Here is a 25776-nt window from a genome sequence, read left to right as displayed (position 1 = left end):
AAAATTACGAATGTTGCCGCACCACGTGGCCGTTCACTTTTATGAGCAACCACAGTGGTACTGCAACATTCACCCTAGTTATTATCTGCCTTCCCCTCCCCACGTCTCCCCAGGCACCAGGCCTTCAATATTCACCCTGTGAAGATCGAGATACTTCATTTTTTTGGCTGCTCCAGGCCTTCAGTGCGTTCGCAGAGAATGGAGGCCTAAAGTAACACGTGAGATCAGTGTCGTGAGATCTCACACTACTGATCTCATGTGATCTCATGGTACTTTAGGCCTCAGTTCTCTGCAACAGAAGCTGCAATAGTTCTCTGCAACAGCCGGGGAATGCTTCCACATGCCTGCAAAGGCTGAATCTGGCCACCGGAGGCCTTTTCCAGGCCTCTGCTGCCTGTATCTGAGGCCAGGGAACACTTCCGTAGCCCTTTGAAGGTGGATCCTGGCATCAGAGGCTTTTTCCAGGCTAGTGCCACCCAGATCTGAGGCCAGGGGACATTCTGTGGCTCTCTGGAAGTGGATCCGGGCATCAGAAGCCAGGCCGGTGCCACCTGGATCTGAAGCCAGGAGATGCTTCTGTGGTCCTCTGGAGGCCCGATCTGGGTGTCGGAGGCCTTTTCCAGGCTGCTGCCGCCCAGAAATGGGCTTCTAGAGGGCCGTGGAAACATCCCCTGATCTCAGATCCAGGCAATAGCAGCATGGAAAAAGCCTCCAGCAGCCGGATCCACTTTCTGAAGGGCTGCAGAAGCATCCCCCAGCCTCAGATCTATCCCTTAGATCCAAACAGCAGTAGCACGGAAAAGGCTTCTGGCGGCCGGATCCACCATCCGGAGGGCCGCCGAAGTGTCTTGTGGCCTCAGATCTGGGCAGCAGCAGGAACCGCAGCAGAGAGGAGATGGATCTTTTAAAGGTGAGTCCGGCATGGCAGGAAGGGAGGAGTATCTTAGTAGATCGGGAAGGCCTCGGGGGCCTGGTCAGTCACTAGGCCCTCCATGGCCTTCCCCACCCTGAGATATCTTGTGCACTTAACAAGTTACATGCATCTTATTGAGCAAGGGAGTTATCTTGTTCGAGGTATGAGATTCACTCTCACGGGTTTTCGAGTTACAAGTGGAATGGGCAGGGTCCATTACACTCTTAACTTGAGGACTACCTGTATGTTAGTATATAGCACATCATTTAACTCTTTCTAAAACTCTGCATTTGAATATTTTTGAGCAGGCTGCTTAGTTTGTCTTAAAAAATTGGTTTCTTAGTATTATGAGTCATCCAATTCAAAGATTCTGGTCAGCACATCAGATATTTTATTTTCAATATAATTGTTACTCACTTTTCATCTTTTAATCTCATTAGTGATAGGCAGTTAAGATTGCAAAAATAGATTATTTTGGCATTATTGCAATCCTTGAGAAACAGCTTGGTATGGTGATTGAGACTATGAATTTTTATGCCACTTTAGGCATGAAATCAGCTAGTTGATCTTGGGAAGAATGTAACAACAAATCATTTCATAAAATATGGCCATAAAAACTGGATTTATAACCATATTGTACTATAGCACAGTAAATATTCCCAACATTTGTTACCTCAATGTAGTTGTAAAGCTCTACTGTACAGTTTATGGACTTTTAAATATGAAAATATATTCACATATGTTTGTACCGCATATACATTTTATGGTTAAAATACTTCAATATGAGAATAGTAACATCCCTGATATGTTCAGGATATGTGGCATTCTTTTGATTATTTAATATCTCTTTGTTCCTTCTGTGAAAATGTTCTCATTATTAGAACACAAAGTTCTAAACACATTTTTTTTGTTATTGTTGCTAACTTCTTTTATTTTTTATCTTAAGGGAGGTAGGCATGTTGATTATGTGGTAGATCAAATTGTTGGAAAATTGATAGAGGTGGTAAAAAAAAAAAACAAAGCTGGTGTTTCAGTAAAACCATTCCAGGTAAGTTGATGCTCATATTTTTAAAAAGATTGTTTCATTATTTCTGTATCTTTGTTTTCTGATTTTTCACTTCTTTGTATATATTTTATATATATATATATGTATATATATATTTGAACAGGTAAAGAACCATATATGGGTTTTTATTAATTGTCTTATTGAAAACCCTTCTTTCGATTCTCAAACAAAAGAGAACATGACACTCCAGCCTAAAGGTTTTGGGTCCAAATGTCAATTATCAGAAAAGTTTTTCAAAGCAGTAAGTATTGCATATTTATTTCATAACGTAGTCATTTGAAGAATCATTGACCAACTTCTTTAAAGAAAGTAAAATCCCTGATGTGGTTTACATTTCAAAAACTATTCTTAATATGACTAAATGAAAAGTAATAAAAAGAATAATGCTCTAATATTTGAAATGCATTTCCTTTTTAATTAATAAATACTGATGCTTGTTAACTGTCTTGTAAAATGTTTTCTAGTTTTGGGAATATAACATGCAGTTCAGTTCATAAACATTGTGGCTCTTCAAGTGCTATGTGAAAGAGCCTTGTGGCATAATAGTTAAAATGTAGTATTGCAGGTTAACTCTGCCCACAATCAGAAGTTTGATCCTGACAGGCTCAAGGTTGATTCAACCTTCCATCCTTCAGAGGTCGGTAAAATAAGGACCCAGATCATTGGGGACAATATGTTGACATTTCTAAATCACTCAGAGAATGCTGTAAAGTACTGTGCAGTGGTATATAAATGCTATTGCTATTGCTTTTTGTTAATTATAAGAATAAAAATAAGGAAATATCAAGCTGCGTAAAGAATAAATTCTGACATATTACTGCAATATCTTCTAAGGAAAAATGGATTTTAGTGCTTTAATACATTTATTTTTAATGTAAATCTTTTTCTGGTATTTTTAAATATGACTGAATTCAATTTTTATAGGCTTCTAACTGTGGCATTGTAGAAAGTATACTAAACTGGGTGAAATTCAAGGCACAGATACAGCTGAACAAAAAATGTTCATCGGTGAAACATAGTAAAATTAAAGGCATTCCAAAACTTGATGATGCTAATGATGCTGGTAAGAGCTAACAATCACTTGGGATACTTTTTATAATAATATAAATGCATCCAAATTCATTAATTAATGACTACGAACATACTTCAGGTAAATATTCTTGCTAAGTTGTATATGTTTGTTGAAATAAGGTTTTTTTCGGCATAAGTGGATTAATACTGAACATAGTTATACCATGGTTAAAGAGCCATGCTATTTAAAAAGTAAATTTATGTCAAGTATCTGTATTTTTTAATTAAATGTTTTTTTTTCTGAAAATGTGCTATTCTGTTTTAAGAATTTAGTTTGAATTAAAGATTACTTCAATCCCCTTACTTCGATTTTTTTGATTTTTTTTTTTCATTATGTTATAGGTGGCAAGCATTCTTTGGATTGTACATTAATTTTAACTGAGGGAGATTCGGCCAAATCTTTAGCTGTCTCTGGTTTAGGTGTTATTGGAAGAGATAGATATGGGGTTTTTCCACTCAGGGGAAAAATTCTTAACGTTCGTGAGGCATCTCATAAACAGGTAAAACATGTCATTCAAAGAGTTGTTGAGTGTATAGCTAATATATGTGCAAGTATTTACTAATAAAGCTTGTTTTACTGTTACATTTCTACACAGATTATGGAAAATGCAGAAATTAATAACATTATAAAAATAGTTGGACTACAATATAAGAAAAGTTACGAAGATCCAGAGTCTCTGAAAACATTAAGATATGGCAAAATTATGATTATGACTGATCAGGTCAGTTGAAATTCTAAAATTAAATATCCATCATGCAATCCTTTCTTTCCTATTCTGTTGCTTGTCATTTACCGTATTTTCCGGCGTATAAGACAACTTTCTAACCATGCAAATCTTCTCCAAAGTCGGGGGTCGTCTTATACGCCGAGTCATCTTATACACCGGAAAATACGGTACATTAATTTTCCGTATTATCCTTCAGACTTTATTTAATTTGCTGACATATTTTTTGACAACCTGCGTACTTTATACTAATTGGTGACATTGATAGTATTTTTATTCATTAAAATAAATATCATAAGTTTCCATTGACTTTATTTTTTGAAGTGATTGATTCTGGATAGAAAAGATTTCCAGTCATTTTTAAGAAGCTTCTTCAATTTTTCAAGATTTTTAATATCTTATGTATTTATAGTTTTCTGATATATTTTCAGTTATACACTGTATTTTAGCATTCATATTATATATTTTATTTTTAAAAAATAATTTTACATATGTTGCTTGAATCCTGGGTCTATATAAAGAAAAAGTTGCATTTAAAGAGCCATGGTGGCGCAGTGATTAGAAAGCAGTATTGCCAGCTAACTTTCCCAACTGCCGGCAGTTCGACCCTGACTGGCTCAAGGTTGGCACAGCCTTCCATACTTCCAAGGTCATAAAATTAGGACCCAAATTGTTGGGGACAATATGCTGACTCTGTAAATGGCTTAAAGAGGGTTGTAAAGCATTATGAAGCAGTATATAAGTTGATAATTGCTATTAAAACTGTAACATTCATTCAATTCTACATGACTTGCAGAAGAAATATTATTTATATTTCTAAACCTCCCATCTCCCTCAGAAAGATAGCTATAGAAATAATAGAATACTATATAAGCATATTTATCTGAATATAGCCTAAATAGCTTTCAAAGCACTTATAGATATATAAATCTTAATTGAATTATTTAAATAGTAAAAATAGAATCATTTGTAAAAGTTATCTCTTGTGGTAGAGTCATATTTTCTTTTTATTCAGGATTCATCCATATTTAGCCATCTTTCCTTTTTTATCCAGGATCAAGATGGATCACATATAAAGGGTTTGCTAATCAATTTTATTCATCATAATTGGCCTTCACTTCTGAAACATGGTTTCCTTGAAGAATTCATTACTCCAATTGTAAAGGTAATTAATATAGTCAGTGTACATTGTATAATTAATAAATCTTGAGGTAAAATTTATATCATTTAATATTTGAAATGAAGTATGAATATAATTCTTTCAATATTCAAGCATATTTCTTTATATATAAGAATGATTCTAGACTTAAGAAAAAAAATTTCTTCAGCAAAAGATGGATATAAAATATTTAGCATTTGTGTTTGTAGCTTTGATTGTATAACATGGGCATAATTCTTTATTGCACAGAAATAAAGCTCTGCTGAACTTAATACAAACTTGTTACTTTTATTTCTTAGTATAATGCTAGCATTTATTATTTGAAATAATCTGTCAGAAAGTTATGGAAAGTTTTATCTGACACTATTTCCACCTTTTCAAATATTCTAATTTAATTATTCAATATCCAGTCTTGAAAAGCTTGAAATAAATATATTATTCATTCTAATGACATGGCATATATGCCCAAACATGTGTACCTGTAAAATATATTGAGCTGTATTTGGATTAACCTATCATAAATCAAGTGGCATTATGCTGGCCCAAATCATACTTGAAATAACCATAACAAGTATCATGTATTTTTTTATAAAACACAAGAAAAATTATTAATTAAAATCTAACTGAAATTCTCTTTATTTTAAGGCAAGTAAAAATAAGCAGGAACTTTCCTTCTATAGTATTCCTGAATTTGATGAATGGAAAAAACATATGGAGAATCATAAAGCGTGGAAAATAAAATATTACAAAGGTTTGTACTGAGCTCCTTTTTTCCTTTTTCAAAAATATTTTTAATCCAAAGTGCACTTTAAAATGAATTAATTAAACTTGAAATTTAATTAATCTGTCATTTGCAATACTAATTGGATTAATATTTTTAAATCTTTATATAATCACTATTGGGTTAATATTAAACTGTTTTGGCTGTACTTTTTGGATGTTCTTGAGTGATTATTAAATTATTCAGTAATACATTGAGAAAAAACTCTAGATTGAAATGTCAAGCTTTTTTTCCAATTGAATTAGGTTTAGGCACTAGCACTGCTAAAGAAGCAAAAGAATATTTTGCAGATATGGAAAGACATCGGATTTTATTTCGATATGCTGGTCCTGAAGATGATGCAGCCATTACATTGGTAAATATCTGCTGGATATCTTTTTTGCTAATTATAATTTTTTAAATTATTGAAACCTGGCCTTTAAACCTGGTATATTATTTTAATATAGATCATTTTAATTGAGAATTAAGTACCTTTCCTAATTTTGTAATACTTCTTGCTGTTTACCATGTACTATCTTACATGGTCTGAACACTATATGCTGGATTGTATAAGCCCGTGGTGGCAAACCTATGGCACACATGCCACAGGCGGCACGCGGAGCCATCTCTGGTGGCACGCGAGCCTTTGCTGGGCCGAGCTGCTCCCTCCTCCTCTCCATGCATGCGCAACTCTCCACAAAGCTGCACATGCACCACGTCCACCCTGGCCAACCCACCCATGCTGCCATGACTACTATAAACACGCCTACTCGGTGGCCACGCCCCCGGCACTTGGCAATGCATAAGTGGGTTTCAACTTGCAGTTTGGGCATTCGGTCTCTAAAAGCTTCACCACCACTGGTATAAGCTAATGTAAATATATATACAGTATATGTGATGTTAGAATTAAGTATTTCTAGCATCAATCATTGTATTTTGCAGTGACAAATACAATATCTTATCTGATTATGAAGCAATGTTATCTAAATTTATGTGGCAAAAATCTGTAAGAAACCATAGTAAAAGAAAACTTTGATGAGAGCAGTGTTCTAACCCTACAAAAATAAAATAAAATGCCATAAGATTGATTCCTACAGTCTACAAAATTTCATGGGATGAAAAAATGTAGATGCATGTTGTCAGGCTGTTGAAATTTTAAAAATTAGTGGAGGGAAAAACCTAAAAAATAAATTTTGAAAGACGAGTGCTTGGAATATGCCCAAAGCTAAAAATACAAAGTTAAGCAAACTTTGTGCCGATCCTGAAACATGAAAGGTAACATATAAATTCAGTATTTAATTTAAAAATTCTTTATAAAATGAATGTACTGTTATCCCAAAGGTGCTTTTTCAAGATGCAACTGGACTTCCTTGTTTTTCTCTGAAGACATTTTGCTTCTCATCCAAAAGCTTTTTCAGCTCTGACTGATGGGATAGGGAATGGAAAAAATTATATTGCTTGCCAATAGTTGGACATTTGCATTTTTTTAGAGAGTCGTTTTGAATACAAATGACCAGCTGTCTGCAAGGAATATAAATATAAATGCATAATAGTTATTTATTTATATATATTTATATATATTTATATAAATATAAATACATCTATGTTGTTTAGATTATAGTCAGCAAACTGGAATTTATCTAGTAACATTTAACTTCCTGATGAAACTTGGAAATGAAATGTAATTTTCATCAGTTATATCTTTATATAAATGTACTACATTGAAAAGATTTTCTCAGGAAAAGCTGAATCCTCTCAATATGGAGCTATTTATGAGATCTTCTATTTGTCTTGTCATAAGAAAGTTCAGATAGTCTTCAAGTTATCATTTAATGGAGCCAGCCCATTAAATGAACTATTTTCCTTAATGATTGATTTCCTTTCCCTGCTCTCCTGAATGCAGTCATTAAACAAACATGTAGAGTTGCTAAGTGGAGCATGGTGTGTCCCAGATAGGGAGATCCTTGTAGATCCAGTGCAGATTCAAGCTCACCCCTGCCTCGGCCTCCCCAAATCCCCCACCCCATGAGATAACCCATGCTTCGCTTCTTGCCCCTTAGGGATCCCCACATCCAATTGAGACTCCGTCCCACCCACCTTCATCACAATCAAGATTCATCACACTTATCTTTTGAAGATATATGTTGCTCCAGAAGTTGAAGTAGGGAAGGAGGACAGATGGCACAATCCAACAAGCAGCTATCTTTTTCTGAAGTTAGCTACAAACTGTTTTGCCCCAGCGAAGCAGTTTGTGACTTTGCAGCATGATCACAGAAGCACCAGCTTGGAAAATGACATCCGCTTGTGGGATCCAAGCAATTGAGGCCTTTGTTTTGCAAAGAAAAGCTAAGCTTTCCATAAGTGGAGAAGTCCTATTTGCTCCACCGGTAATAGTGAATCTTTGCTTAATTAATGCCAGCAGAGCAAAATGGAAAGCCTCTTTGTTCCTCTCTGTTTTGTTCTGCTCGCATTAATAAGTTCTTTGCTCAACTAATGCCAGCAGAACAAAACGAAAAGGCCTAGTAACAGAGCAGTCTTTTGTCTTCCCTATCTCGATCTCCTTTGCTCTGGATACCTTCAAAAGGTAAGTGAGCGAATGGTGACTGGGGGTGGGAAGTAGGGTATGGAACCAGATGGGGTGGCAAAACAGACCCAGTGCCTGTGGGGAATTTGCTGGGCAGGATGAGGGGGGGTTGTGCTGCACCATGTCTGCAGTTGGTTGTAAAAGCAAATCACTGTGGGGATGCTATAACAGTCTTAACCCTGAAACTGGGTTGTAGATACCTTTTGGGGAGTCTGCCATAACTTTGAATGGTTGCTAAGTGGCTGATCATAAATCAAGGATTATTTGGATTGTGTTATCTGAGTTGAAAATATAAAATTTTGTTGTATAGTATGATGAAGGTTACTTGTGTTGGTCTTGTGAATAGGAAGGGAAGAACAAGAAGAACTTTGTCTATGATACTGGTTTCTAAATCTACTAAATCCTTTATCATGCTTGTTCTTGTTCATAAATTATCTCATTTTTAGTTTTAAATATTTCAAATCTAAATAAAGATTGAATCTTGCTAAATAAAGGTTATTTCAATACTGATATACCGTAAATGCCGGCGTACAAGGCGACCCGGCGTATAAGACAACCCCCGTCTTTATAGCCGGGCCGCATTCCTAGAACGTCGTCTTATACGACGGAAATTACCAGTATTTCCGGCGTATAAGACGACTCGGCGTATAAGACGACCCCCGTCTTTGGCGCTGATTTCAGCGCTCGCGGAAGTCGTCTTATACGCCGGCATTTACGGTAGTTAATTAGATAGATTGCTATGGATTTACTGAACTTAGAGTGTTCTTCAGCAGAAAAATGTTGCCATTCTAGTTTTATATTCTTAATTTTTTTGTCAACATAAAGAATGAGCAATATTTTTCCTGTGGCTCAAGGTTTAAAAATGTTTTTGGGGAGATATTTTGTTGCTTTTTCATTTTTGTCCCTTTTCCTTTTACTATTTTTTTATTTGGAAATAAAGGGAATAAAATGACCATTTCTCTTTTCTATCTTCTTTATTTGGTAATAAAGATAAACTAAACATTAATAAGATATAGAAATTTAATTTAAATAGTTACTACATGTTTTAAGTGTACAAGTCATATACATGATATTAAATTGCCTTCAAATTAGGACTTTTTTCCTAATCCATTAGTGTCTGTTACTTATTTTAGAATGTAGCATGGGATGGATGGACACAATATTTTCTAATAGTTATTCATTACATAGCTTACAATTATTAGCTGTTTCTAGTTTATGTCTTTGTTGACCTTGATTAAAATTTGATGTTTTATAGTGACCCCAATCTTTCTAGTCATGAGCAGTCTATGTTATATTTTTTAGGCCTTCAGTAAGAAAAAAATTGATGACAGAAAAGAATGGTTGACAAATTTCATGGAAGATAGAAGACAACGTCGGTTGCATGGCTTACCAGAGGTAATGTTGGAATATTAAGAAGAAATAAATGATGTTATTTATTACAAAGTAATAATAACTGTTATTTATTTTAGCAATTTCTGTATGGGACCGCAACAAAGCATCTCACTTATAATGACTTTATCAACAAGGAGTTAATTCTCTTTTCCAACTCTGATAATGAGCGATCCATCCCATCTCTTGTTGATGGTGAGTTCACTTTTATGATTTAAATATGTGATTATACTGGAACACAGAATACTATTATTTGCATTTTTTCTGGTTTTTTTTTTTCATTTTTAGTCTTCTATCTAGAATAAGCTTAATTGCTTTAGCAATAGCAATAGCACTCTCTAAGTAGCTGACATCAGCATATTACCCCCAGCAATTTGGGTCCTCATTTTACCAACCCTCATTTTATCGTCTTCTTTACAAATGAAGCTGTATTAAAGCTACCCTTATATTTGCTAATTTTATTATGGCATATCAGGAAATCAAATGCATAAATTTACCATTCTTTATCTTTATTAGATAAAAATTATCTTTATTAGATAATTTTTGCTGCATTTAACATATATAAATTTACTTAGATATTCTCATTAAATTGCAGTTTAATTAAGTATTTCTTCTTATATTAACATTACTTTGAAAAAGTACAGTTTTGAAATTTTTCCTTTTCTGTTTTAATTCAGGCTTTAAACCAGGACAGCGTAAAGTTTTATATACTTGCTGTAAGAGAAATGATAAACGTGAAGTTAAAGTTGCTCAGTTGGCTGGTTCTGTGGCAGAAATGTCTGCTTATCACCATGGAGAGGTGAGTATAAAAATAAAAAAATATCCATTTTACCTTGATTATTTTGGAAGAATAATTTTGCAGAGCAAGGTAGGCAGATTTGAAAAGTTAGAATTTTTTACTTCACCTGTAGTAACCTTAGGGACAGATAAAAAGAAAAAAGAAATTCCATTGAAATCCAAAGTCCTCATAGCCATATTCATTATCAACATTGTTATTTGTAATGATAATGTATAAAGTGATAACTTGATAATAAATTCTTTTCAAAATGGAATGGGGCTATTTCTTTTTTTTTTCTAGACATTGTCAGACTTGGAGCATTAAGTAATGCTCTGCAATTTATTCTATATTGACTCATAATGTTGGATTTTTCCATTTGTAAAGTAACATTACTTTAATATTTTTTCTAGCAAGCTTTAATGATGACAATTGTCAACTTGGCTCAGAACTTTGTTGGAAGTAATAATATCAGCTTGCTACAGCCTATTGGTCAATTTGGTACTAGGCTTCATGGTGGCAAGGATGCTGCAAGTCCTCGTTACATCTTCACCATGTTGAGGTAAAGTGTAGTTTAAAACAGAAATCTAAATAAGCTTTATTTGAAATAATACAAATTTGGGAGGTGTGTTATTATTATAGTGTAAGATGACTATAACTCTTATTATTATAGTGTAAGATAATAATGTAAGAAATCCATACATATTTCAGTTCCTTAGTCCAGAACTGCAACATTTTGGTCAACTCAATGGCTATAGGACAAAACACGATGAAATTTATCCTTCAGAAGTTGCAAGGAACACAAAACGCATAACCTACCCCAAAAAAAAAAAAAAAAAATATGAAGAACTCCACACCTTAATTTAATTTGTATTTTTTGTAAGAGAAAGAGAGAGCCAGTTTGATATAGTGTAAAATACCAGGTTAGAAACCAGGCTGAATTCTAGACCTACCTTATTAGGCATGAAGGCTTTGGACCAATCACTGTCTTTCAGCTCTAGGAAGGAGACAATGGCAAACCAGTTCTGGAATCTTGCCAAGAAAACTTCAGGAACCTGTTCAGACAGTCATTAGAAGTCAACACTAACTTAAAGAAAGGGAGGGAGGGAAGGAGAGACAGAGGGATTTCAATTTATAAAGTAAATCACAGTTTTATTTACTATTATTCATCTTTTGACTTTAAAACTAAGACTTATTTGGAAATACAACTAGGTCCTAATCCAAATCTATACTGTATCTTCACTTTCTTTCTAAACAATAATTCTGGTTTACCCGTACATCATGGCTTTTAGTACTTTTTATAGAGTAAAATGAGAGTAAAAGGGAAAAAAAGAAAGTGTTTAAGAATAAGTATGAATAATAATACCACAGTCTTGTTTGAAACAATATTATATATACCTATTCAATTGGGATCAAAGGGTACTTTTTCATGTAACCTGATAATTTTTGCAAAAGGTGTCTGGAAAGTGCTTGGTAGTTAGGATAGTAATTGAGGTTTTCTAACCCCTGTTGAAAATTACTTTAATATTCTATTGCCTGAGGAAGGCTTCCCACTAGATGCATTACATAACATTTAGAATACCTGTAACATTCTAATTCATTTTTTACAAAAATAAAAAACATTTGTTTTATGAGATGGGCAGCTATGTAAATATGCAAAATAAATAAATTGTATAATTTAACAATTTGTAACTTCTACAGCAATTCAGTTTAACAATTTATTGAATTACAAACCAAAATAACTTCAGAATTTTATTTGTCTTTTCTTTAAAGTCCTTTAGCAAGACTACTTTTTCCTGCAGTAGATGACAATCTTCTTAAGTTCCTGTATGATGATAATCAGCGTGTGGAACCTGAATGGTATATTCCCATCATTCCTATGGTCTTAATAAATGGTGCTGAGGGCATCGGTACAGGATGGGCATGTAAGATTCCAAACTATGATACTAGGGAGATTGTGAACAACGTCAGACGAATGTTGGATGGATTGGATCCTCATCCCATGGTAATGCAATATTCATTGCAGATTAATGTAATATAACTTTTTTTCATAAAGAGACTAAATATATTTATTTACAGAGGGACAAACTTATGTTTGGGAATCAGTATACAAAAATATGACTTACAGTGAGCAGAAGAGGCTAAGAAAACTATAGAATATTTCTATAGTCTTTGTGACATGCCAAGTAAGCCAGAAATCAGAAAGCAAGAATAAATAAAGGCTTTAAACTTTTGTTAGGTGAAAAACAAATCTGGTTCACAATCACACTAAAGAAATTGTAGAAAGAGAAGAAGAAATAAAGCAGAAGAAATTGAGCAGCTAAAATCAGTGCAGTAAGATAATATTATCTGATGCTTCTTTGTTTGATTGACTAGTTACGGTTAAAATCTTTTGCTGAAGATTGTTTGGCCTCAGTTTTTAATTATAATTATAAAACAATTTACCTCTATTCATGAAAGTATCATTTGCCCAGAAATATTGCATATATTTAGAATTTTGTATTTCTCCTTAGGTTTTATTAAATATTCTCCCAAACTATGTACTCAGTATTTTTGATATTCATACCATATCCTTCTGTTTCATTTTAACAAAACATGGTATCATTATGAATGAATATAATAATAATAATAATCATCATCATCAACAAAATCAACAAAAAAGAAAAACAAACAAACAGTGCACCACAAAAATGGAAGGTTAGACTAGAAAATAAGATCAGCAAGTTAAGATCACATGCAAGCAAGCTAGAACAGATGAAAGAAAAGAAGCTGAAGAACAAGAAGACCAAAGAATACCTAATCAAGAAATACCACTTAGAAACAAGGAAGATCAAGGAAGCACTGGAAATAATAAAGCAACAAATAACAGCTATAGCCAGGAAAATCAGTAGATATGAAGCTCGAATTGCAAACTATAGGCAGAACCTCCAATTTCAATCCAATCAGAAACGTTTCTACCAATCCATCAATGGAGAAACTGCAAGGAATCAGTCAGTACCTGACAAGGAAGAAACAGTGCAGTTCTGGAAGCAGATATGGGATAACCCAAAGAAATACAACAAGGATGCGGCTTGGTTAAAAGAGGTGGATGCAAATAAAACAGAAGTTGAAAGAACTAGTAATAACAACAAAAATGGTAGAAAAAAGAGCAAAGAAAATCAAAAATTGGTCAGCACCAGGTGAAGATGAACTGCATGGGTTTTGGTTGAAACATCTAACTGTTATACACCCACTCATTGCCAAGAAATTCAACAATATACTACAAGGAGGAGAAATTGAAAAGTGGCTAACAACTGGGAAAACCTACCTAATAATGAAAAATCCAGCAAAAGGGGCAACACCAGGTAACTACAGGCCAATTACCTGCTTACCAACAACTTTCAAATTACTAACTGGTGTGGTAGCTGATGCAGTACAACAGCATCTAGTTGAAAACAATCTCTTTCCACCTGAGCAGAAAGGAAACCGCCCCAATAGCAGAGGAACAAAAAATCAACTCCTAATAGACAAAATGATCTTGGAAAACTGCAAGAGAAGGAAGACCAACCTGAATGTGGCATGGATTGACTACAAAAAGGCATTTGACTCTCTGCCACATGATTGGATAATAAAGTGCCTAGAAATAACAGGAGTAAGTAGAAACATCAGAAAATTTGTGCAAAAATCGATGGCACAATGGAAGACACAGTTGCAGGTCAATGGTGAGAAGCTGGGAGAGGTTAATATCAAGAGAGGAATATTTCAAGGAGATTCATTATCACCATTACTATTTGTTATTGCACTGTTTCCTCTGTCAACAATACTGAATAACTCAGGACATGGTTATCAAACATCAAAAACATCTGCCAGACTATCCCACCTCCTTTACATGGATGATCTGAAGCTGTATGGAAAAACATCATCTGAAATAGAATCGCTGCTCAACACTGTCCGTATATATAGCCAAGATATTGTAATGGAGTTTGGCTTGGACAAATGTGCCACACTTACTATCAAACAAGGAAAAATAGTGAAAACTGAAGGAATCAAGATGCCCCACGAAAATAACATTAAGAGTCTGGATGAGGAAGAGTACTACAAATACTTGGGTATCCTTCAAGCTGACAACATCAAGCACACTGAAGTCAAGAAAAAGATTAGAGGTGAATACATCAAGAGAGTGAAGAAGATCTTAAAATCCAAACTCAATGGAGGAAATACCATAAAGGCAATCAACACCTGGGCAATCCCAGTCATTAGGTACACAGCTGGAATAGTGGACTGGACTCAAGCAGAACTAAAAGCAATGGATAGGCAGACCAGAAAAATAATGACAATGAATCACGCCCTTCATCCACGCAGTGACATTGATAGACTTTATCTACGAAGGCAAATAGGTGGGCGTGGAATGCTACAAGTACATCAGATGGTTGAAGAAGAAAAAATGGCTTTGGAAGAATATCTGAAGAACAATGAAGATGCACTGAAATTAGTATATCAGGAAGGCTTACTAACTACTGGAGAGACCAAACTGGCCTACAAGAAAGACCAAATGAAGAACAGAATAGAGGCATGGGAAGACAAAGCACTACATGGCCAATACATTAAAAAAATAGCTGGGAAAGCAGATAATAATAAAACCTGGCAATGGCTAAGAGCAGGAAAATTGAAGAAAGAGACCGAGGGACTAATTCTGGCTGCACAAGACCAAGCCTTAAGGACAAATGCATACAAAGTCAAAATTGAGAAGACAGCAACAGACAGTAAGTGCCGCCTATGCAAAGAAGCTGAAGAAACAGTGGACCACTTGGTAAGCTGTTGCAAGAAGATTGCACAGACTGATTACAAGCAGCGGCATGACAAAGTAGCAACAATGGTGCATTGGAAGATCTGCAAAAAATATCATTTGCCTGTAAGCAAAAACTGGTGGGATCATAAAATAGAGAAAGTCATAGAAAATGATAAAATTAAACTGCTCTGGGACTTCAGAATTCAAACAGACAAGCACCTGCAACATAACACCCCAGACTTAACAATTGTCGATAAGAAAGACAAAAAAGTCTGGATAGTGGACGTGGCAGTGCCTGGAGACAGCAGAATAGACGAGAAAGAACTGGAGAAGATAACAAAATACAAAGACCTACAAATAGAAATAGAAAGACTGTGGCAAAAGCAAGCAAGGGTAGTACCAATAGTCATAGGCTCCTTGGGTGCAATCCCAAAACAACTGGAGCACCACTTGAACACCATTGGCATTGACAAATTCGCTATTAGTCAATTGCAAAAGGCGGCCTTACTAGGAACTGCTTCCATCCTGCGACGATACCTGTAATACCATCAAACATCCACATCTGCCTATCCCAGGTCCTGGGTAAGGACTCGATAGCTAGACAAAATGCCAAATCCAGTCTGAACATCTGGCTGACTGTGCGATGATTGATAATAATAATAATAATAATAATAATAATTTATTGTCACTTTGAATGTACACCAGTCGGCATACATCAAAATGAAATTTTGTTGCATACAGCTCTCAAAGGGTCACCACCTCTAATATACACTCCTTGTTTGTGGACAGCTCAAGTTTCAGATCATCCATTTTAGTCTCTAGGGAGTGAATGATGGCAAACAGGACAGATGAAAATGGAGCTTCATGTGGATTAGCCCTCAAATCAGCTTGTATTCCTGCACGACAACCTTGCCTCCTCTCCTTTTTCTGATCGTGTCTCTTCCACCTTTTCCTTAAAGGGCCTCACTCCTTTTCACCCCTGGAATAAGCTGCCGCCTCCAACTCCTCCAAAAGCCTTTCTCCTTTTCTCTGGGCCTACCGACAGCCTCCTCCAGTTCCTTTGCTCCATAAGCCCTGGGACCTCTCCTTCTCTGCCTCCTTTGGAAACAGCCCTGATTTGCAATAGAATCCGTTGCTTTGCCAGCAGTCAGATCTTGCTGCTGGCAGAACAATTTCAAACAGCGCAAATGACTTTTAACAGCAGTTCCAAAACAGCTAAAAAATTGCCATACTAGCAAAGATTGTTGTTCATATGTTAGCTTAGTCCCACCACATTGCTCAAACACATTAAAACCTTCCCAATCATGTGACCTATATCCCTTATATCCCTCCAAAAACTTTTCACCTTCGAGAGCCAATGCAGCTGCAGCCAATCCAGGCGCTGCCATCTGAGAACATATACCATTATGGAAATCATTAGGATTAAGCCGATTTTTCCAATGCTTACTTTTTCCATCCCATGGAGGAAAACACTTATCTCCAATCTTAGTTCTGGTTTCTGCAGGTGTGGTAGGATTTTTTGTCTATTCAGACCTATCTAGGTAGAGGCTTTAAGAAAAAGATGCAGAGAGGGAAGGGAAGAAATAAAATAATGAAGAAAAAGAGAGGGATAAGAATATAAAAATAACTCTACAAAGCCCTGTAGAGCTGGGATTTGTTCTTTTGAAGAAAGAACCTTCAGCCACATGGAACATATATGGCTTGGTAAAAGCAGCTGCAACAATCAGTACCAGCAGGAGAAAAGCTGGCCTTTTGTTTTGCCCAAGAAATGGCTTGAGGAGAACTGTGGTTTTCGGGTCTCTCTCTTCCCTTTTTTTCCAAGCTAAGAAAACTGTGATACACATGCAAATAAATGATTCACTGGAAGCAATGGTGCTGCTGTTTTTCCCATTGGAGAACATCGGATTAGATGTTCAAGATAGGAAAGGTTAGGAAATGAAATCATTAGGAGTCTTAGAATGTACTTTAATAATTTGACAGTTTCAAACCTGTCAAAACCTTTCTCTAATTCAATTTACACCTTATACGCTCACATCATAGTTAAGTTTGTCATGTTTTATATTTTCCCACAGTATAAATCTCTTCTCTGTAATGGATTTACATTCTCATTCTGCTTCTCTTTTATTCAAATCAACATTCCATCCCAGATGTTTCTATTCAACTCAGAAGTGGCAGTGAAGGTGCCGCTATTCTTTCTTCTTCTCACTGATAATAACAGAGTAGCATGGCTGAACATACGGAACACATGTGACCAGATAAAATTATACAATCAAGTGGGAAATCACACTCCCAACAACAGTGGAGGTGATCTCCTCACTCATTTAAAAGAACTACTGGATATGAAAGAAAGATTTTATGCTACCCACTGTCAGCATGATGAATAGTGAGATTAGGAGCACTATCAGGGATGTTTTTTCTGATCAGAGAAGTGGTCACAACACAGGTAGAACTAGCCTAGCTAGAGATAGATAGACACTACTGGAGTGTCTTCACTGGGGGAGAACATAAGAGACTTAGAGAGAAAGGATCTCTGTCAGATGAAGATAAGGAGGCCTCTTTTGATTTTATATTACCAACAAGATGATAAAGAACCTTTGATTTAGTAAGAAACATCTACAGTGAAACTATCAACAATACTAAGAGAAATCTTCCTTGCGATGCCCAAGCCAAGCACCAGAAAGACACTACCACAAAAGACACTTTTGTGTTGAAATAATAAAAAAAAAAACACTCAACCAAAAACACAATCTAACCCAGAGGCTCCCAATTTTTTCTATACGCTGTACCCCTAGAACCCCTATGGTATATTCTCGTACCCTTTACAAAAGTTAGAAATAATGGCAACGAATTATGCATATACACTATAATTTTGAAAATCCAATATTGTCTCACACTCCCAGTTGGGAACCTGTGATCTATCCAGTCTACCTGTTCAGCAAGCTATGGAGGAATAACAGCCTTATTTTCCTGCAATGCATCTAATACTTTTGCCACACACAAATATGTAGCTCTCGATAATTTTCCTGAATAAATAAGTGAACAAGTGTAATATTTTGACCTGTTTATTAATTGGGTTCTCTTTATCTAGTTTTAGGGCTTTTTATTTTAGAGAATAGAGCACTTTTTAGGTCATATTTATGCAGAAATATTGAAAATCAAACAATCTTTTAAGCATCCTTGTATACACTCTGATTCATACTTACTTTTCTCCTTTCTCTGTGGTTATAAACTAGCTTGCTAATTTTATGGAAGAATGAATAGTGTGAAGTTTCCTACAGAAATAAGATGCTATTTCTGTATAAATGTTATTTTAGCCTTAAATATTGATTTGATTTTAAATGAATGTTTTCATTATCTACAATTATAAAAACTATATGATGCTTTTTAAGGGATGTATAATTAATGTCTATTTTTAATGTTGTAGCTTCCAAACTACAAAAACTTTAAAGGAACAATCCAAGAACTTGGTCAGAATCAGTATGTAGTGAGTGGAGAAATATTTGTGGTTGATAGGAACACAGTAGAAATTACAGAACTTCCAGTTCGAACATGGACTCAGGTAAATATTTTTGATGCAATTTTATATTTAAAATATGTCTATTATTTTCTTTACATTTTCTTTTCATTTTTAATATCTTTTCAGGTTTATAAAGAACAAGTATTGGAACCAATGTTGAATGGGACTGAAAAAACACCAGCATTAATTTCTGACTACAAAGAATATCACACTGATACCACTGTGAAATTTGTTGTAAAAATGACAGAAGAAAAGCTTGCTCAAGCAGAGGCTGCTGGACTACACAAAGTCTTTAAGCTTCAAACAAGTTTAACTTGTAATTCTATGGTAATTTTCCTCTATGTTTGACCTCAAGACGAGTAGCTGTTTACCATTTTTCAGTGTTACACTAGTAATAATACATTCTGTATAGCACATGACTAATGTTTCTCTTTATATATATTGTACAAAAATAATATTCTTTGGTCACTTAACCATGGCAATTGGGATCAGGAACGCTGTTGCTAAATGATGTGGTCATAAGGTTTGACGTTATGTGACTGCACCAATTTATGGCACAGTTCCAGCATCTCAGCTGCAATCGTTAGATGAACCCCAGGTCGCAGAATCCCATGGTCATATAATTACCATGTGCTGCTTTCTGTTGGATAATCCATTGGCTTTGTTGCTGAGTGCCTGAATCACAGTCATGTGACCACCAGGAGATTGTAATAGCTGCAACTTTCAGAACTCTTTGTAGTTATTTCTCATTCAGTGCTATCATAACTTTGAATAGTCACTGAACAAGTGGATTTCAAATAAGAACTACCCGTATAATTATTTTCGTGATTAACAGCCAAATAGTTATAAGATACATCCAAATATTTTCAGGAAGCAAAATATTTGTTGTCCAGTGTAATTTATAGATTTTAATAGATCCACATGGTCCTAAAATACTTGAATAAAAATAGCTTAGGAATTGTTCTACTCTTCAAAAGTAGTCCTGTACAAAAGGTGTTGCATAAATGTAATATAATGTAAATGTAATATAACCATGGCAGGAATAATTGTTGAGAGATTATTGACCAAAAATGCAGTTCATGCATTGAACATAATACACTCCTAATCATCTCCAACTTTTAAAGCTAAAATGGCATCCTAGCATAAAGGACTCCAATTCTTTTCAGAAGAGATTGAATTAACGGTCCTCAGTCTATTCTTTCCATTGTTTGGTGGCTTCATTCCTATTTTTGCTGTCTACCAGGTCATCTATTCCCTGGTAATTCTTCATTTAAAATAATGCTGGAAATGCTTTTTCAAGGTATTTTAAAATAAAACCTTATGCCTGGCCTATAATTATTTGTGTAGTCAAGATATTAATCAGCATTTAAATGAGCTTAAAATTCAAAACTGGCAATATTATTTAGCATCTGATTTCTAAAAGAGTGATTAAATAAGTATTATTTCATATATATGTAGATTTACAGAAAAACATAGTTTAATGTTGTATGTTTATTCAGAAGGAAGCTATATAATATTTTGTTTAGCAAAGCTTGCAACCAACTAATATGCTTAGAATTGCAACTTTAATTTCATTAAAGTTAATAACAAATAATGTTGTTAAAAATGCAGAATGATTTCTCATTGTAATAGGTTTTATTAAACATCTTTAATATGAAGTATGCAGAATAGGCTATCAGTTTATGGGCAAAATAAAATAACTTCCAATAAGTTTTGCCTAGCCACCATTTCTGTTTCCCCCATTGCTTTGAGGGGAGGCATAAAATCAACTTCTTCCTACTTCAGATGCAATAATTTAATTATTGATAATTTTAAAAACTAATTTCAAATAAGTCTTCTAGACATAATCAATGGCAAAGATATTGAACAAGTATAGGTCTTCAGATATCTTGGGATTGAGAAGATCAGAAGTGAAGCTGCTCTATTAAGATATTTTTCATATACCTGGTGGACTAAAATATTGAGAACAAAATAATATGACAACTGTCCTATGACTTCCAAAATGTGCATAGCAGAATATAGAATATTAGATGCTGTACAATGACACTTCCTCAGTAACCCGGTTTTGGTTCTTTGTTGTATTCTGTTCCTTGTGGTCTGCCTTTTTTGGCTCTTCAAGACCAGTTTCAGATTTTTTGGCATAAATTGCTTTGTGCCATTCTATGTTATTGTGGATTCCACCCTGCTGTATTGATTCCAGTTGGATTTGAGAAGCCAAAGCAGCTTTTGAGCAATGTGCCAGAGATATAGCTCTGCAAAATAAACTTAACCAAGCTTCACCATATATTTAGTGAACCCATAGAAAAGTTTTCTGCATATTAGTTCTACAGTATTGTTCCCAAAACATCAAAAGCTATTTTGATGTGTTGGAAACAATACTGTAGAACTAATATGCAGAAAACCTTTAGTCTTGCTCACTATAATATTCTCCCCTCTGGAGAAACAGTGATATTTAAAGTAGCTCAGTCCTTGTGTGAGGAGGAAATTGAAACTATGGGTCATATTTCCTCATGTATAACACAATATCTGGGCAGGGCAAGCTAATTAGTCTTGCTAGCTAATCAGATGGCAAGGTATTCCAGACAATGTAGTCTGATTCTCTGTTAGGGTTATAATTAAAAACGATGTTTACAACAAGTCTTCCAAGTGAAGTTAATCTAAGTCTTACTAGGCTTCCATAATTCAACATATCTTCTATTCCTTCCACCTCCTTCCTTGTTCTTCCTTCCTCTCCCTCACTTTTTTTTCCCTCTTGTCCTTTTAAATATACACATACCACTTCATGTTTTCTTTTGTAACTTCTTTATTAAAGTTGGTTGGAATATAATGGCCATAATCCCAACAAACTCTAGCAGGGTTACAGCAAATATTAGAATTAATATAATTTAGCATAGCTTTACATTCTCATAATGCTCTTTTTAAATTCCAGTATTACTTATATAATTTTATTTGGCCTAGTTACTTATAACATTAAATTAGTTATTATAAAATTAATTATAATTTTATTGGGTTCTTTTGCATCTTAATACCTGTACTCTGTAATTTTATCTTTATCTTATTCTATCTATATAACATTTTATTTTTATTTCTATTTTTGCATAACTGTTATTTTATTAGTTCTATGTTTGTCTATGGCTGAAATAAAATTGATTGAACTTCTGCCCAAGTTGTATAAAAACATTACTGAGCGATGGATAGTTACTAGATTTTTGCAATACTGGTTAGTTTTGTTTCCTATCACCATTCATTCAATGTTATGACACCACTGAATGAATGGTGGTTACAATTGGTCCTCAGGATTCCAGCCCTCCCAGCACCTATATAGCCATATGATTGTGATTTGGGCACTTAGCAACAATTTTCACTTATGAGTAGTTGCAGCATTCTGCAAAATAATGTGATTGCCACTTGCAGCCTTCCTTGTCAGTTCCTCCAAAAAGTCACCTGCACCCCACCTGCACATTCTTCCCTGGCCCTTTGCACTCATTCAGGCTAGTAGCTTCTTTTTACTTTAATTTAATATTTGATACTTTTGAAAAAAACAAAATGAAAAAAACTTCAGATATATTTAACAGAGATTAATGCATTCTCATTAATTTCCCAAAAAACAATTTCAGGTAAAACAAGTAAAATCTGATTTTTGAATTTAAAGCTGATAAATTTTAAGACTCTAGTTTTCTATAATAATTATACTTATTGTCTAGAAATAATAGCATTTATTTAACATTGTGGAGTAGTGGAAATAGTTTTTAATCAGTTTTTTTTTTATATTTCTGCAGGTACTATTTGATCACATGGGATGTCTGAAGAAATATGAAACTGTGCAAGATATCTTAAAAGAATTCTTTGACTTACGTTTAAATTATTATGGTTTGCGTAAGGAGTGGCTTGTAGGAATGTTAGGGGCAGAATCTATAAAGTTTAACAATCAAGCTCGCTTTATTTTAGAGAAAATTCAAGGGAAAATTGCCATAGGTAAGAATAATATAGAATTAAAGGATATTGTGAAATTTGTAACTTTCTTTTGAATTGATCTCTTTGATGCATATATATTTTTCATTACAATCTCTTTTCCCCCCATAGAGAACAAATCAAAGAAAGATTTGATTCAGATGTTAGTCCAGAGAGGTTATGAATCTGACCCTGTCAAAGCCTGGAAGGAAGCGCAAGAAAAAGTGAGTCATGCTTCCTTCATTGGTCTCTTTCATTTACTTTGTTGAGAAAATCATAGGATAAACATATAGATCTCTTCAGTAGAGTTTAAAGAAGGAGTTTAAGTCTAGGCCAGGGGTCAGCAACCTTAAACACTCAAAGAGCCACTTGGACCTGTTGCCCAGAGAGGGGGGAGGGGGGGAGCTTAATTGAAGAGTTTAATTAAAAAGAAATAGAGGCTGCTGTGCATGAGTTCTCTCCCTCTCCCTCTCCCTCTCCCTCTTCTCTCTCTCCCTCTCTTTGTCTCCCTCTTTCCAATCTTCTGCTCACTTGGCAAGCTGGCTTCATGACAAGCTGACACACATTCTTATTGGGCTGGCTCTCTCCTGCCCTTGGTCTGCCAGTCCTCTTCCCTCACTCAGAGAGAGAGAGAGAGTGTGTGTGTTTCTGCTTTCTGCTGCTTCCTGCTGAGACGCAGCAAAGGCAGGAGCCCTGCCCAATAAGTTTGTCAGCTTGTCCAAGAACAGCAGGAGGCTACTCTCTTTTTTACACACACACACAGAGAGAGAGAGAGAGAGAGTGAGAGAGAAGGGAAGCGTAAGTCTCTCTCTCTCCCTCTCTCTCTCCCTCTCTCTCTCTCTCCAAATGGCAGAGGAGGCTGGGAGCCGCAGGAGAAGGCTCAAAGAGCCACATGCAGCTCCGAAGCCATGGGTTGCCGACCTGTGGCCTAGGCAAATTGATTGGTTGCAAGAAGTACTATAATTGTATTGAACTGAAGATCCTTTTTAGAATTCCATATAATGAATGAAAATCAGGGCCAGCCTATCCTTTTCTGATTCCTGCTACTGTATAATTCATTAATAAATATTATATTGACAGGTATGAAGAAAAACAGGCAAGAAAGAAAGCAAAGTGTTGGAGTGATATCAGTATATAGTGATTTTGACTTTTTGGATTACTGTCTTTTCACAGTAAATCCTTTTTTAAAAAAATGTCCTTTTTTGGATAGAATTCAGTCCAAGTCACACTTATTTTTAACAATTGTATAGATGTTATTAGACTTTAATATTCTAGTTTTGTCTTGCATGGATATGGCAGTCTTCAGGATAATTTATTAAAATTATTGTATCTAATATTAATGTCTGTGCATAAACAACCTTGTTATTTATATTGTAAAAATTTTTGCTTTTCTCTGAAGATCTGTCTACATGCCAGTATTTTTGAAATTTGAATTTGAGCATTATATTTACTATTTTTAAAAAGTGATTAATGTTTTGATAATCTACCTAATATGTTAACAATTATTTTTCACTTTAATTAAAATTTGTATTATGTTTCCCAAGTCATTCATATGTAAGCAGTAGTATAACTAATTTTATCTTTAAATAGGCTGCAGAAGAGGAAGAAATGCAGAATCTGAATGATGATAGTTCGTCTTCTTCAGGATCTACCTCAGGTCCAGATTTCAATTACATCTTAAATATGTCTTTATGGTGTCTTACTAAAGAGAAAGTTGAAGAAATCATTAAGCAGCGAGATACAAAAGTAGGTATTTTCTGAGTTTTGAAAATGAAGGTGCTTCCTAATGTGCTATTGAGAATATTGTTTTATGTTGAAAAAAAATGCAAAATTGCATTTTATACATGTTAATTTTTAAGTTAAATTTATTTCTCAAAATGTATAATTTAATGGCATTATTATATTGTTAATGAACAACTATCTGAGTAACAATATGGTTTGCTATTTACTTGTCTTGATGATATAGATCAAAGCTCAACTTTACATTGGTTCATAATTATTGTGTAGAATCCATTGTGATAGCCACTAATCTGAATGGCTATAAAAGGTGACTGGGATAAATTTACCCAGGATAGTGTGTCAAAACCTATTTGCTTTGAAAATCTTCATCTTACCTCCCAATTGAGACAACCTTGCCTTCAAATATCAAATGTAGAGCAACATTAGAAGGAGGGAGATAGATTTCCAACTTCTATTTCTGAGTACTTAAGAACTCTGACCACTGTCAGCAACAAAATGTTGGACTAAGATGGACCTTGGCCTTATCCAGCAAGGTTATATTTATGTTCTTATATTTGCTTACCTTAAATGTTCAAAACATGTCTCTAATACAAATTATTTATTATGTCTCGTAGGGAAAGGAACTCGGTGATCTCAAAAGAAAATCTTCTTCTGACCTTTGGAAAGAAGATTTAGCAGCTTTTATAGAAGAACTTGATGTATGCTCACTTATATTAAAATCCATGCATACCATCAAATTTTATATTAGGCTATTATTGGTGGCAGTTGATTATCTTCAAATAATTAAGCTCATTATAGGGAATGGAATTTGTGTAAATTTATTTTTGAAATCTATATTTGCTGCAAATTTTGCAGTGAAGAAACAGTAGAAATTGTGGGACTTGGAATATATTTAACCAGCTCTAGGTTTAGAGTTCCTCACTTGTTCCTAGATTTTTTCTACATATTTGTAGAAATATGTAGTTACTTTGCAACTTGAAAGTCTAATAACATTTCCTTATATATATCACAAATGAGCTTTTAATTTTTTGTCTGATTTTCAAAGCGAATATTTGATAAGGAATTTGATGTAATTGTTTAATGTAAACAGTTTTTTTCTGTTCCCATTAGAGTAGAGAAAATAGTATAACTTTTGCAAAATAAAATTTAGAAAATTTGTACTGGGTTTTAAAAAAAACTGTAACAAACCACAATACTTGATTCCATTGATTCTTATAAATTTAATTCAGGATTAATTTTATACCAGTGATTTTACATTAGAATTAATGTTAGCACTCTTAAAATGTGAATTATATTAGTTTAATTGCTATTTTGGTTAATTTAAATCTAGTAAGGTATTGGAATGCATTGAAGTGTTT

The 25776-nt window shown here is 34.5% G+C and overlaps 1 protein-coding gene across 4 annotated transcripts in view; it reads left to right on the top strand.

The window, feature by feature from the left end:
• Positions 1-25776, top strand: part of TOP2B (DNA topoisomerase II beta) — a 68917-nt gene that overhangs the window by 27429 nt on the left and 15712 nt on the right. For 3 of the 4 annotated variants that reach the window (XM_039343675.1, XM_039343678.1, XM_039343677.1), the window contains 19 exons: positions 1860-1961; positions 2083-2220; positions 2904-3042; positions 3393-3550; positions 3647-3772; positions 4830-4940; positions 5580-5685; positions 5961-6070; positions 9581-9673; positions 9748-9862; positions 10345-10466; positions 10856-11004; positions 12216-12447; positions 18635-18769; positions 18854-19054; positions 22507-22702; positions 22811-22902; positions 24269-24424; positions 25033-25116. In XM_039343675.1, the coding sequence (XP_039199609.1) occupies positions 1860-1961; positions 2083-2220; positions 2904-3042; positions 3393-3550; positions 3647-3772; positions 4830-4940; positions 5580-5685; positions 5961-6070; positions 9581-9673; positions 9748-9862; positions 10345-10466; positions 10856-11004; positions 12216-12447; positions 18635-18769; positions 18854-19054; positions 22507-22702; positions 22811-22902; positions 24269-24424; positions 25033-25116 (2565 nt within the window). The remainder of the gene's footprint in view (positions 1-1859; positions 1962-2082; positions 2221-2903; positions 3043-3392; positions 3551-3646; positions 3773-4829; positions 4941-5579; positions 5686-5960; positions 6071-9580; positions 9674-9747; positions 9863-10344; positions 10467-10855; positions 11005-12215; positions 12448-18634; positions 18770-18853; positions 19055-22506; positions 22703-22810; positions 22903-24268; positions 24425-25032; positions 25117-25776) is intronic. The other variant, XM_039343676.1, reaches the window with a different exon arrangement.

The sequence above is a fragment of the Crotalus tigris genome, unplaced genomic scaffold (assembly GCF_016545835.1).
Source record: "Crotalus tigris isolate CLP2741 ecotype Arizona unplaced genomic scaffold, ASM1654583v1 scf7180000017871.4482833, whole genome shotgun sequence".
Lineage (NCBI taxonomy): Eukaryota > Metazoa > Chordata > Lepidosauria > Squamata > Viperidae > Crotalus > Crotalus tigris.
This window is presented reverse-complemented; position numbering and strand designations above follow the sequence as displayed.